Consider the following 15,281-nt stretch of genomic DNA (forward strand, 5'->3'; position numbering starts at 1 on the left):
ATATACTGTGCTGACTACTGCTGACAGGTAGTCGTATAAAATATGATGAATTATCCAATAAATACGATGTGAACGGCTGCCAAAGTTGTAAACTTTTGTATTTCAACTCATTTAAATTAGAATGTTAACCAATTTCCGAATATCGTTTAATGTTGCAGCTTGCTATTAATTTTACATTACAATATAGGTAATGCTTTTTATACATAATGTATCCTACATAGGTACATTATATATTTAAATTTTACGCAATCGAAACAGTATGACTACCTACTACATCATCGGTAAAAGTGATCTCTTACCGGCTGCATTATTTTTAAAGGTTTTAAGATATTTGTACTCGGGTCTTGGGTGTTGATATTTATATTTAGTATCTATCTATCTATGTATTTGTGTAGATATATCAGCTATCCGACACCCATAACACAGGTTCTGCCTAGCTTGGGGTCGGATGGCCGTGTGTGAGATGTCCCCACATATTTATTATTATTATTATTATTAAGGGTTAAAAAGTAAAGTTACTATTACTATTAGCATTTTTTCCTAGTTGCAATAAAATTGTAGTATGTAGTTGTAATAATCTTTTTCCTTGAAAAAATATGTCACGAAACTCATTCAGGATATTAAAAATGATAAGTGGTAGGTACCCTCACTAACTATACTACTACTATAACTAATCAAAGTTCAAACGAAAACAGTCAATCAAGAATCAATTTGCTCCCTGCATCTACTGCGGTACAGTCGCGAAGAGAAATAGTTGGGGAAGTAAATAAATAAATAAATTTGCGAGTGCATCCATCATGCAGACAGCGCAGTACATCCGTCTACAAAAGTGGATCGTCGCAGGAAGCCGCAGATTTATTCTGTCGGGGCATTGTCTCTGTTTGGAGACGCTTTCAAAAGAAAAACGTTTATCATTTCGTTTTCCAACGATGTGCCGGCTTTGTCAAGATGTTGGTGTTTGGTTACGTTATATTGGTGACACGTATGGTGTTCATTTTATGTGCGACGACAGGTCGTTGCTTACTGAAGAAGTCGAGGCGGAGTGCCGGCGAGGCGACAGATTGGCATTTTAAATCAGATATAATAGATTTTAAGTCCCATGCGACGTCACCGCGACGCCGCCGCCTCGAAGCCGCCTGAACTCTACCAGAGGGCGTAGCGCCTAAAGTTAATAGAGGAGGCCTCTCGCGCCCTTTTCACGTTGTTTTGTTCATAAATTAACAAAATGTTGTTTGTGTGTGAAAACTTTTTATAGTAAAGCGTGAAGGTCGGCGTCCACCGAGTTTGCAAACAATTTCACCAGATTCGAAATGCGACCTTTTTCGGCGCAACAATAAAATAGTCGAGAGTTCACCTCGCTACCGAAAAAGCCACTAAATTTTTAACTCGACACGGTTATATTTGAGTTTTAAGTAATTTCACGTGCCATTGCAGTCTTTGTACGCAATGCAAAATGCAAGGGTTCGTGACTCGCGCACTTGGCAGCCATCCCGCTCCAAGATAACTTACACCGCCGCTGAAAAACTAAAATGTGCAACAGACAAACGAAAAACTACTCTATGCCGGTTTGACATAAAAAATAGCGGGAAAACTCCCGCGCTGCGTCCACCGCGCCTAACGTGTAACGTGCCCACCTTAAATAATGTATTGCCAGCGCTAAAATACCACCCGATACAGACAATTTTATTTGTTCCGAAACAAATGTATTTGTGTACGATTGGTGGCACGAGATGGCCGCATTTGAATATAGATTATTGCAATATTGGAAAATTGCTCTCAAACATGAACGTCTGGGCGATGCGGTTTTCTAATATTTGAATGAGGAAATCGAAATTCAAACTTTTTATGCGGGAAATTTCAAATTTGGAATGGCACGTAAAGTTCCTGGGGTCGTAATCTTTCGTGTGGCGTACCTACCCGCGTCGCGGCGTAAAGCCGGGTCCAGACGAGTGTAACGTGTAATGTAACACGAATTCGACGACGTCACACCGAGCATTACATGTAACGCTAGCGGTTGATCCATCGGCTGTCGGTTTTTCGCGCGAACACAAAAGCGCGCATAGTGCTCGTTTGGTTGTGTTCGCGTGCCGTCCACACTGTTTACGCTAAATTACACGTAATCTTACATTTCACGTTACACTCGTCTGGACCCGGCCTAAAGCAGTCTCGTAACAAATCTACGCGCTCGTGTTTAGATGAACTAGTTAGCGGATAAATCGGCCAAATGTCTGCCAAATCACATTCCGTCAATTACCAGAAGCAAGGAGCGTGTAACTGCCACTGTTGGCACCATGGCCGCTCTAGGAGCTCGTAAAGCATTTTACTGATCGATGAGGTCATCAATGCGACCAACGCAAATAAACTGGACAATCTCCATTAATATAACTACAGTGTGATTGATAAGATTTATTGTTGTCTTGTGGGTGCTTAGTTAAATTAGCAAATGTAATAATTCGCTGCGGTGCATGTGTGTGACGAAGGCAACGTATGTGTATCTCCTCAAGTGACGTATCCAATATACATCCGACGAGGTGTTTTTACGAACGAACGAACGGAGTAATTGATGTCAACTTTGTGCAATATTTTAGTATGAACTTAGTTTGTACATTCAATCGTAAATAAGGTATTTAATCTAATCCTATGCTGTATTAGTTTATGATTCCTGAAATATAGAGCAGTATCCCAGAGCTAGTAACCAGAATAATATAAGATGTTTTATTGGAAAGCCATGTCACCGCCACATGTGTTCCACCACCATGACACAACCGGCCGGCGCGGGGCGGGCGGGCGGCATGTCCAGTATATAATGTACTATATTATTATGGAGGTGTTTACAATATTATTATAATAATGTGTGACTGTATGGTATGTATAGTGAATCTAAAGAGTTTTCCAATAAGAGGTGTCATTTTTATATACTTATTAAAGTATTTTTTTTAAATATAAATCGTCGGATGTTAATGTAACTAATTATAAAGAAAAGGTTTGCCGATAATAATAGTGGCGAAATACATTAGGCAAATGATCAACACGCATACAGCCATACATACATACAGGACCATAATTTTCATGAAATCCTAACTAATATTATAAATGCGAAAGTAACTGTGTCTGTCTGTCTGTCTGTCTGTTACTCTTTCACGCCAAAAATACTGAACGGATTTCAATGAAATTTGGTATACATATGGTATAGACCCAGGGAAAGAACATAGGCTACTTTTTATCCCGGAATTCCCACGGGAAAACTTTTTATGGCGAAGCGAAGCTCGCGGGCACAGCTAGTTTTCAATAAAACTAAAATATGGAACTCCATTAGCAAGAGCTTATTTATACCATTATTTTATAAGCTGGCAGCAGTGATAACTACTACTTACTTAAAAGGAATGTAATAAAAATTAACAACAATAAATATTAATTGATTTTTATTTTATAATTAAGAATGCGATTTAAAGTTAATGCAGCATTATGTATAGTAAAACGAATAATACCTCTATTCCGTTCCATACCCTACAGATGTTCGTAAAACATAGCCGAGGCCATCATTCGAAAGCCATCACAAAGTACAAAGCCGGTGCTATAATGAAAGCTGCAGTTAGGTAAGCTCTGCCAAGTCTCGAGACGCTCGCCAGCTCGAGTGTGAACAGATAACTGCACTTGTTGCTGACTGTACCCACGAACTGGAGCTCAATGACGCATTCGCTTGTATAGCTGGGTTTACTATGATTTGATTTTGACACTATTTTATAATTCGGTAAATCATAGATGATAAAAAGTGCAAACTTAATTTCGATATTCTTCTTTCCTGAATAGATTTAGCAACAAAGTTTTATGAAATAATAAACGTAAATTTGTATAAGTATCGTTACAAATAACATCAATTTTATATGCTTCATAAAAGTACAAAACCATAATCAGTTATGTACGCTCTAATCTACCGTATCGTATTATTAACAAAGTGTTTAGGCTTTACACACACGTGCCTAGAATAGGCGGTACCTTTCAGTGAAGCCATCGGTACTGCCTTCTCTCCCCCAGTGATCCCTGACTCTCCTGCAGGCCTAGCACGGGGTGCAAGACGTGCACGCCAAGACGCGAAAGACGCGAAAAAACTGTCTTCATGTGCGTTGGCACCCCGCTAGAAGAGCCGAAGACAAATCTAATGTCACCTCAATAAACCATCCCCTCTGTCCCCAGGCGATGCTGTTCTACGCGCCGCGCTGGCTGTGGAAGTCCTGGGAGGGCGGCAAGATCCGCGCGCTGATGATGGATCTCGATGTGGGCGTGTGCACCGAGATCGAGAAGAAGACCAAGAAGAAGCTCATCCTCGACTACCTGTGGGAGAACCTGCGGTATCACAACTGGTGGGCGTACCGGTATTACTTGTGCGAGGGGCTCGCTCTTATCAATGTTATAGGTGAGTTGCATAAACGACTGTTCTTTTCAACGCCCGTTGGATAAAAAGGGGTGTTGTAAATTAAACGTCTCTGTGTCTGTCTGTGGTAGTGTAGCACCCAAATGGATGAACGGAATTTCGTTTTGTTTTATTTGAGTCGCAGGTAATGTTACTCTGAGTGTTCCTAGACATGTTTTATCAAAATCGGATTAGCCGTTCAAAAGTTATGTGACTTTTAGTGCTGAAGGCCGGGTATTTTACGTTGGTTAGGTTAGGTTATTTATATTGGAAGCGGGCAAAGCACCCCAGTGCGATCCCCCCGTATTGCAGACGCCTCTATTGGCACCTGGCTAAGGTATTCGGTTCTTTGGGTAGAAGATAAGCGCCCCTATTGACTTCTGTAACATAAATTAATGGGTAAAATAGAGCAGTTCGGCTGGCAGGTTTATTACTGTACCCACAAATTTCAGATAAAGTCCTTATAAAATTATGTTTCTTCATTAGGCAACGCTTTCTGCACTCATGATAAAATCAAGTTATTTTAAATACAATGTTAAACACACACGTTGAAACACAATAAATACTTAACTACCCTCCGTCTCAAACTTCAGAGGCCATCGCATCCAAAGTTTGCGCGGTAAAAATAGCGAAATCAATATGCCTGTCTCACGGATGCTTACAGCAATAAAATATCGGTTTTTATGTTTATTTTAATTCAATACAGTTTGATTTACAACGACGCCTGCTGGCCGCCTCGTTCAGGATTCAGGGCAGGCTCCGCGGCATGTGTCGTCCTTTGATTTCAGCCGCAGGGCCATGGGGCTATGGAGTCAGGGGTTTTTGCCGACATAGGTTGTGGTAGATTTCCATAAAGTTGAAGCAATGGTTCCGATGAGACGACGACGACGGTAATCTCTGAAACAAAAGACTGCTGCGGCATTTATAGACCACTTTATAGGCTGTATCTGAATCTAGAAGTCCTACTTCTGTCACAGGTGTGTCTCATGACTCTCATTAGATTAGGCATTAGAGGTAGTTAGTAATCCTAGGCAATGTTACAGTATAAAATGCATTATGCTCATAATTTTAATATGTATACCTACCAATTTATTGGATGAACCAAAAACAATTAAAACATTACATAACCGTAATCAACCCAGGCATGTATTATTAAATTATCCGTGGGTTTCTTGAGAAAGGTACAATCGAGTATATTGACAGAAATTCACTATCGCTAGGCTAAAATTTAAATTGATTGATATAACGATGACCTTTTGGAGCGAGCATTAATTTAAAACGTCTCCTATTTTGACTACAGAATATCCCTAAAATAGACCCGAATCCAAAACTTGCCGTGGTCACGTCGCAACACTCCTTCATTCTAAAACGGTGGACAATAATTTAAGAAAAAAACTACATAACGCGCATTTTATGGCCACCCCATGTGTTGGCGGCCGCGGCTCTCTAAAGAATTAATCATGGACGCCCTAAAACAGAAGCCCAAATCTTGAACACAAAGAGACACTTGGAATAGTAAGCGCGGGCTAGTTTTCAGATAGGCTAAGTTATGGTTTAAGTTTTTGTTCGGTACTTGTGCATATAGTTTGCACTAGGTTAGCAGAGTCAACCTCAATCAATAGATAAAGTTATAAGGGGGGGGGGGCGGTAATAATATACGTTTATTTTAACCCTCAAATGCATAGAACGTATTGTAAATTTACAACAAGATTAAAATTGACTTTGAAACGCACGAGTTTCGACTCTTTACGTCAGTGAAATGGTTGAAATTCGTATATCACTACGTAAATTTTTAAGCCTATTATAAAGTGTCAAAAAGCTCTATGAATTTGGGGTATGTCTTTCTAGGTATACCTAAGTATGGTTTCAGTAACAATCGCACTACAATCGCCGCCAAGTACTGTAGAAAATGATTCAGCCGTCTCCACGCCGCTTCCGACGGAAATTGCCTCTTACCGGACTCGAACCTTGGACCCCCCCCCCCCCCTCTGATGTTACGGCATGCGCGCGTATTATGTTACAACTGTTACAAGTGACAGCTACCGTTGCGTTAATTGGATGGGTGCCATTTGGTGTTTCTTTAAGAACTCTTTTTAATAATATTTTGTGAGTGATAGTTAGTAGCCAGTTCCGGTGTAGTGTAAACAAACAGATTCGTTAATTGGTTTGGTTTTACGTTGGTAATTAAAATACTCACGACTGTGAGGCTTTAGATAACGTTTTCTTCTAAGCGTGTCGGTGACAAACACTGGAACTGAATTAGGGTTAACCTTAGTGAGAGGATAAGCCATTCAAACCTTTGCGCATACCAATGAAACCTGCACAAGGGAGGGCCACTTATCTCAATTGTCTCCTGCACTGTTCCAGGGCAAATGTTCCTGATGAACATGTTCTTCGACGGCGAGTTCCTGACGTTCGGGCTGGACGTGATCGCGTACATGGAGTCCGACCAGGAGGACCGCGTCGACCCCATGATCTACATCTTCCCCAGGTAACGCTGCTGCCGCTGCACGGGTTCCTTATCGACGTAGATAAACCTAACTAGGTCGCGGTTCGTAGTAAAACGGCGTTGTGTTTGATGGAAGGTATTTACCGAGTTTATCGACGTCGATAACGAACCCGTGTACTCGTGTAGCCCTCCTTGTACAGCCTTGGGCAATAAATCTGACCCCTTTTACAGGGAATAGAAATACCTGAACTATAATTTCAAAGGAGAACCTAAAATTTGATATAACTGAGGGCTACTTCTTATCTCTATACCCACATGAAATTCTTTGAAGGCAATACAAAGCCCGCGCTGAAAAGCTAGTAGAATATTATAATAATACCGATGAACTTGAATGAGTCATCTCGTATAAGCATCAACGGTCAATTAAACAGCGATATATAAAATCTCTAATAAGGCACGCGCGCCTCGTCACCGTAGTGATCCCGCGAGCGCTGCCAACTGGGCGCAGCCACCTCGCTCATTCATGAACGAAGCAACAGATGGACTCTCAACGCAACAAGGTCAAGACCGTCATTACAGTGTGTAATCAGTTAACTATGCGGCCCAGGCTATTACTAGCAAGAAGAGGCCACTTCCGCTACCAGCCATTTGTCAATCTCATTATACATGTTTGTGTATTCATATTGTGCTTCACCTTTTCCAGGATGGTGAAGTGCACGCTGTTCAACAAATTCGGGTCGTCGGGCGAGGTGGAGCGGCACGACGCGCTCTGCATCCTGCCCCTCAACGTGGTCAACGAGAAGATCTACGTGTTCCTCTGGTTCTGGTTCGTGATCCTCGGCACGCTGACCTTCCTCACGCTGCTGTACCGCGTCGTCATCATCTTCTCGCCGCGCATGCGCGTGTACATGATGCGCATGCGCTTCCGCCTCGTGCGCCGCGACAACGTGGACACCATCGTGCGCCGCAGCAAGATGGGCGACTGGTACCTGCTGTACATCCTCGGCGAGAACCTCGACTCGGTGATCTTCCGCGACATCATGCACGAGTTCGCCAACAAGCTGAACCACAACTACCAGCACCACATCCACGGCATGCCGGACGCGTGACCTCCGGTGCCCGGCTGGGTGTTCCACACCTGACTGACGTCCCTGCAGCGCGACATGGAGCCGCCCGTCTAGACTGCGCTGCCTAGCCACAATCGTTAGTGGACAATCGAACTCTATGTGAGTGTGAAACAAATAGGGCCCCAGAGCGGCGCCTTGAGGCACCCTGCTCTGATTCTCTCGGACAATACTGATATAGACTATGTCGAGTAGCTCTATCTATACGTTAGTAGTGTAATACCGCAGTGCAATTCTCAACATGCAATAATAGTTTGTACTTAATCTATAAGAACGTGATCTCAAATACGAATCCTATCGAAGGCCTTTGACGATCTACTTAACTTGAAATGTCCCGGGACGGTGACCCGTTAGACTAATAACTTTAGTGTTCAATTTTAGACGTACTTTTACATTTAATTTCGCTGCATTTGTTTCGGGAAGCCGCTACTTCTTATATAGTCTAGTTATTAAATCGATGCTAAGCACACGGAAAGCACACAACGATATCTTTTCTACACCATTTCTCACCTGCCGAAATTTACAGTAAATAATATATTAGGAGCATATGGAATGATCCAATCTGCGGATTAGTGCTGCATGTCTACAATAAGATAATTATAGAACGGAACGAGGCCAATGTCCCGCGGGTGTGGGCCGCCATGCTGCCCCTGTCACTCTGACGTGTGTTTCGGCGCCAAAAGACATTTGAACGTTTAAATACACATCTATTGATCCGACATACACTTATGGGAAACAGAGTTTTTTCCACATTTCGTTAATGGTTATTGTTAGTTCACGTGAATGTTTTTACAAGTTTTGTTATAAACAATGTAATAAAAGTAGTTAATGATTGTTATCGAGAAATAACTACTTACTTAATTATGTAACGTAAATAATTAAAAATCCAAAACGAATTGATAACATGGGTGCAATTACCTAAATGTTTGTTACTCAGGTAATTTTGTTTTTAAATACGTTGGTAAGGTAGGTATAATTTTATTCAGTCTCAAAATATGCCAATTTTCTGGAGAAAAAAGAAAACTATACCTACTTACCTCTTGCCTACATTAATTAGTAAATAAGTATAATAAGTTTCTGTAAATATATGTGAAATTATCATTTAAGACAGAACTGGAATTGTACTTATCTTAATTTCTTATTTCCAAGAGTTTAGTAAATTAATATACTCACCTACCCTTCAGTAAAGTAAGATTTAGCCTTTAAAAATCGATTTGATGGACATAGAACCGTGAAACTATACTGAATTTGACATCATACAAGTAAAAATACCTAATAAGTTAAAGTACATATTACACGGTGGCAAAATACCTATGATAGAATTAAATTACCTAAGCATTTCAAGCGATTTCATCCTACACTAGATACGAATTATTGTTAAGTAATTTTAATAAGAAAATAAACCCAAATCTAATATAATAAGGCCTTGAATGAAATCGCTTGAACTGTGATTCTTGAAGTTTCTGAATTACCATTTCCGGTAAGTAATAATTTGACATAATTTGAGGGCTGAATTTGAAAAAGATTGAATATTTATTGGATCAGTCCAAAACTAAGAACCATTCCAATATTTGCTTGCAACTGTTAATAAGGTTGGATGCTTCTGAATCAACCCCAATGCCAAATTACGCCACGCTCTGGTATTTCAGAAACTTTAAGACAGTTTAGAGCTAAATTTCTATAAAAAGTTTGAACTAGCAACACTTGTAATTAACAAGGGAAATGATGGACCGTAGCCTGTGCCTGATTGGTTACCTCGTGTAGTTCATAAACTTAGAATAAGACTTTATGTTCAAATATTAGCTGACTAATAATATTGTGATTCTAAAACACTAGTAATTCTCTTACTTCCTCGTCTTCACGGCCTGGCTTTTCCATTTGTCTCAAGCAAAATAAATATTCCTTTATTGTTTACTCAAAATTGTTATGCCAGCTTGGAACTTGTCGCATATAACTCGTTGGGTTGTATAACTTTAATATTGACACTGGTTTATTTGCTGATTGTATTGGTATCTATACAGTATTAACATCATATCAGCTTATAGAAATCTTTATATTCTTTTATGAACTTTGTCATCGATACACTGTTTCTCTTGTAGATCATGCCAAGGAGTCTAAAGCATATGCAAAACATCCTGCCTTATTTACTAACCGGCTAGATGAAGAATTGTTTCATATGATTGTGAACTAAATATCAAGTCTTCACACCAAGGCAGCAGTTTTCTATAGAAAATATAGGTATTATCCTCAGACAGTGCATCGATGACGTACGTAAAGGGCTTGACCAGATATAACGAGTTAATAACCGAAGTCAATAAAAAGTATGATAATTAAAATCATTGTTGGTATGACAACAATAAGATTCATATTTCATTTAGACTAAATTAAAACTCTGATGAGGGCGAAAAGCATTCCTATGCATGTGCATAATATCAAAATCCTATTTTGGTTGTACCTACCTGTTCCTATCCAGAAGGCACCTTTCAAAGAGATCATGTCTGCTGGAACTGATGCACATACTTAATTAATGTAAACTTTACCTATTTTTAAAATCTAAGAAAGCTTCCGTTTAGTTCAGAATTCGTACCGGATATCTGATATATCTGGCCAAGCCCGTACTTTCTTATATTTTTCTAGTCTAGCCGCCATGTCGCCAAATATTGTGCCAAACATTAAGAACATGTAGATATGAACCGACCAGGTCGCAAGGGACAGCTGGTAATAAATTGATTGAAAATCTATGTCTGTACTTTCATTTATTGACATGAGCTTACGAAAATGTATTTAGAATGTAATATGTTTGTTATAACACATATTCAGAATGATAAGTAGCATTGGTAACCTATTATAAAAATGTGTCAGGGTGAATTCGTCCAAACATCACATTACACGAGAATAACTATACCCTCCTGACACCTGGCGTGCTATGAGTAGTACATTGAAAAAAAATATAATATATAGTTTAAAAATACCTATATTAAAAGTTTTATAGAGTATCCCTGTTATTCATTTAAAGTTTTATAAAGTACCTATCCCTGAAACAATTTGTTCTTTGACAAAGTGACAAAACAGTTCAGAAGTATTTTTTTAAATTTTTTTAAAAATTTAATAACAGTGAATACATTTATACCTCTCGGGGTCAGGAGGATACCGGAATAAAATTTATACGTGAGTAAATATCTGGGATAAGTACATTTGCATTCTACCAAGTTATACCATGTTTAATTGAGGAACGAAACTGTACTGCAACTAAAATAAAAATAGACGCATTTTTCCTGAAATAAAAATGACATATTATGTATCTAGCCTATCTGAAACCTAGTTAAACATTGTGAGATTTGGCGTTTCGACTTTCTCCGTGTTCGGCATCATAAGGGTCACAGTGACAGTTAAATAAAGTCCATTTTTCTCTCCACCTTTAATTTGCAAGGTGCGGGTGCCTATATAAATAGAGTGAGTCGCCCGCGCGCCTCAGTTGTTATATCACCATGCAGAAATGACTAGGTTTCAGATAGGCTAGATACATAATATGTCATTTTTATTTCAGGAAAAATGCGTCTATTATGTAGTCTGAGCCTATCTGAAACCTAGTTAAACATTGTGAGATGTGTTTATTATCGCATGGTGGAGAGAAAACCAACTGTGACCCATAAGCTACTGATGAGTATATCAGTAGATAAATAGTTGAATCTATAAATTCATAATGCATAGATCTCCGGGTAATAGTATACTAAATAGAAAAGTATAAGTAGACATGATTGTGTTGTGTGCACTATAACATCATTAGTTTGGATAAGACTTAAAGTACTCAATTTTTATTCCTGACTTACCAGAAGTTATGGAATGTACCTATATAGGTATTTATACATATGGATACACACAGTGCCACTTCAAAAGCAATACTTATATATATATTAATCAAAATCTTGTTATTGCCAAGGGAATATTTCAAAAATACACTAGCCGATTGAATGCAACCAGTGAAATACTTTGCAACAATATTTAAAATCTGTAAAATGTAGCATATCGGTCCAGGCCGCTGGGGCTCAGGCCAGCACACGCTGACTAGGAATATGGTTATTTAATAATTCTGGACTGACCTCAGAAATGCAACGGCCGACCCTGGAGCCTCGTAAACCTGGTTTAAGTCAGCCCCGTACACGGCCTGCAACATCAGGCGCGGCATCTAGTCACGAAAAGGTTTAAAATTTGTCCTTGGAACTAGGCGTGCTACTTGAATGGAAGATAATTTAACTATCTCGGCCTCATCAGCTACTGTACAAGATCAGATGAAGACTGGCGGATAACTATTCAGTTTTTCAAAATGTAGTTTTTTATGATGTAGGTGCCTGGTGAGACATATTCTAGATTGACTAGCAACACACAGTCTAATTTTGTATTTTAACTAACTCGGCGGTCTACGAGTTCCTGTGCTGTCCTACTAGGAAAGAATGTTATTTTATAAGCCTTTGCCACAGTTTTTGATGGCTACTAAAATCCTGTATAATTCTGTGGAATAATATTATCAGCTCTGGTAGCATTCCTTGGTAGATGACAACAAATAAAGATTGATTAACACAACTATAATTGTTGATAAACGTAACCCGGCTGAAATATCTTAATTGGGTAAGTAAATTATCAGTCATACCACCAGGATGGGTAAAAAGTTAAGTTTTAACATTAACTAGGTCACATTTATGTTCGTCAACACTAAGGTCACGTCCCGGTCAAAACTTTAATCTAGGCTTCGCCTTGCTGCAACTTCATACGTACGTAGGTACGTACTTACATTGTTGTAGGTTACGAATGTTGAAGTGTCAAGTATAAAATACACAAAGCTTTCTGGTCGGTTCGATTTTAAAACCATTAACTAAGTCAACCAAGACAAAACAAAATTAAATAACTCAATTTAATAAAGATGGTACGTAAAGATGCTAGTTGTACCTGATGCAACGACAGCCAACATAGACTCTAATCTGTGGAAGCAAAAAGCATGGTGGCGGGAACATGGACAGTTGGACAAGCCACCTCGAGCCTGACTGGTCAATCAGACTTCTGACAGTTCGTCAACAGCAGCTAGCCTGCTTCTATAGGTAAACTTAGGTAGTTAGTTATACTCAAGAAAAAGTCCTGAGACACCTATATGACAGTGGAACAGCGAATAACTACGACATTATATTAGACAAAAATGGCTGTTGTTGTTGTCCAGCTAAGAAAGGTTACCTACTTCAGCTACAGCACGAAAAATAATTAGGTACTCTGGTAGGTACTTATTGCTTTATATTTTGTAAGAATTGCGAAGAGTTATTAGGTACTAATTATTATTTAGAAAGTTTTCAGCAAACTCTAATCAATCAGCGCTACCACGTCGGCGCTGCCCGGATATAACTCTGTACTAGCTTGGTAGAAGTAAGAGTCCTAGCCATCAGCTAAGGGCCAGACAGCTCCTAGATCAGATGCGGGTACGAGCATAACATAAGTAAATTTTTACTTGTTAACTAGTTACGTAACTAACTGAAAGGTCCATATTATTCAAAAATGGAATCGTGAAAACGGCACATCTGTATTTTCACGAGTCATTCTAGGTAGTTTCATTCAGCAGAGATACAGTGTTGAAAAATAATTATGAAACTTTTAAAGCCAGAATCAAATTAAAAATAACTACATCTTCATTAGAGAAGTTGTTTGTGCATGAATAAGGCTTTCGCCCTTTAAATTGATCTCCAATTGATGACTTTTGAAATTTTATGACGACTGCCATTGTTTATTATCTAGCCCGGTACTTTGAGTAGGGCTATGGCTAGACTACGTCTAGTGATGTGATACAGTATGCATATTGAACACAGAGCCAGAGCTGTGGAAGTTATAATTTTACCAAAAGGTAGTCGTCTCATTCGAGAGCACGTCACTCGATTTATTCCTTACGCATTGCTAATGAGTAGCTTTAAGATAGTGTTATAAGGTGTTGAACTAGTAAACAGCTGCCGCGTGGAAGGTTCACGCATATTTACACATTTTTCAACAAGAGCTAGGATACCCACTGGGACACTTGTGTCCCACCATGCTGACCCTTAGGTCAGCAAATATGGTGCCACCCACAAACCGCGATGACACTCCGCTACGGGCATTTAAAAGCGAGACCAGGCTAACCTCGATCATAATCAACCAACAGTAGGATCATTATAAATTCGGTAACTTGTAAAGCGGTATGTTATAGCAACAGCGACTTTCACGAAATCACGAATTAGCTCAGTGCTTTCGGGTTGACCACTTGCCGATGGGATTCACCTTCCTCACAGCCGGGAAAAGAAAAGACTCGAAGCTGGAATCGGTCTATGTGTTATGACCTATGACACTTAAATATAGTGTCTGGGGGGTCACTTTATATGAAGAAAAACGATTTTTCAGAGCCGCGACTATCTCATTGCATGTATTAAACGTGCCGATTGCACGACAGATCTCGTTCGTTCGTTTCTCATCAGTATAGAGTAACCCTCCTGTACTTACCGTGAGTCACAATTCCCATAAGCATTCCAATTATCTTTGGGCAGTTTAGGACAAAAGCTGCGTTGACTAGACAGTTTCTTCAGCAGAGACATCGAAATAAAAAATTGTTTGTAGTCATATCCTTCTCCAGCTCTGTACGGGTCTACCTGGTCTCCTTCTTCCACCAGGCTGCCACTCGAAAGCAACTTGAGCATGGTTACAGTCGGTCCGTGGAGGCGGAAATGAAGAGGGCAGGTCTATCGTGGGCCCAAGTGAAGGAGGCGGCTCAAGATAGGGAAGCGTGGCGAAGAATGTCTGTAGCCCTAAGCTCCACAGGGGAGTAACAGGACTATAAGTAGTAGTAGTAGTAGTCATATCCCCCGGAGCAGTTTCAAGGTCACGTTGGGCAGTTCAGAAGAAAGCTGCTTTAACAGAATACCCTACCTCAGCGGAGGCATCAAATTGAAGTGCTAGCGGTGCTCGTTACCCAATTTGTTGACATCCATGCCGATGCAGCTACGGCGACTGGCGATGGTTACTCAGGCTTCGTTGGTGGCATACCTGTGTGGTTAACATGACCAACCTTGGCAGTAAACGTTCGTCCGCATATGCCAAAAGCACTTATGAATAGTGCACGTTACCCGATAACCTCTAAAGGAGTCACTGACACTGGTGGCTACCGTGCTAGCGCCAGCGCAGGCGGTACCGCTGAGCATAAGATCTCTTCCCAGACAGGGGGTGTTTGGATCTGGCAGCCAGAGCAGGAGTGTCAGGTGTGTGCAGCGATGCAGGTGGGACAAAACAGCGGCCA

General features: G+C 40.1%; 1 protein-coding gene across 4 annotated transcripts in view; it reads left to right on the plus strand.

Moving 5' to 3' along the window:
- LOC105391859 (innexin shaking-B) overlaps positions 1–10,725 on the plus strand; it is a 56,842-nt gene extending 46,117 nt beyond the window's left edge. For all 4 annotated transcript variants that reach the window (XM_011563420.3, XM_011563418.3, XM_011563419.3 and 1 more), the window contains 3 exons: positions 4,195–4,414; positions 6,779–6,902; positions 7,564–10,725. In XM_011563420.3, the coding sequence (XP_011561722.1) occupies positions 4,195–4,414; positions 6,779–6,902; positions 7,564–7,969 (750 nt within the window). In that variant the 3' untranslated portion in view covers positions 7,970–10,725. The remainder of the gene's footprint in view (positions 1–4,194; positions 4,415–6,778; positions 6,903–7,563) is intronic.
- The last annotated feature ends 4,556 nt before the right edge of the window (positions 10,726–15,281 follow it).

Source organism: Plutella xylostella, chromosome 15, assembly GCF_932276165.1.
Source record: "Plutella xylostella chromosome 15, ilPluXylo3.1, whole genome shotgun sequence".
Lineage (NCBI taxonomy): Eukaryota > Metazoa > Arthropoda > Insecta > Lepidoptera > Plutellidae > Plutella > Plutella xylostella.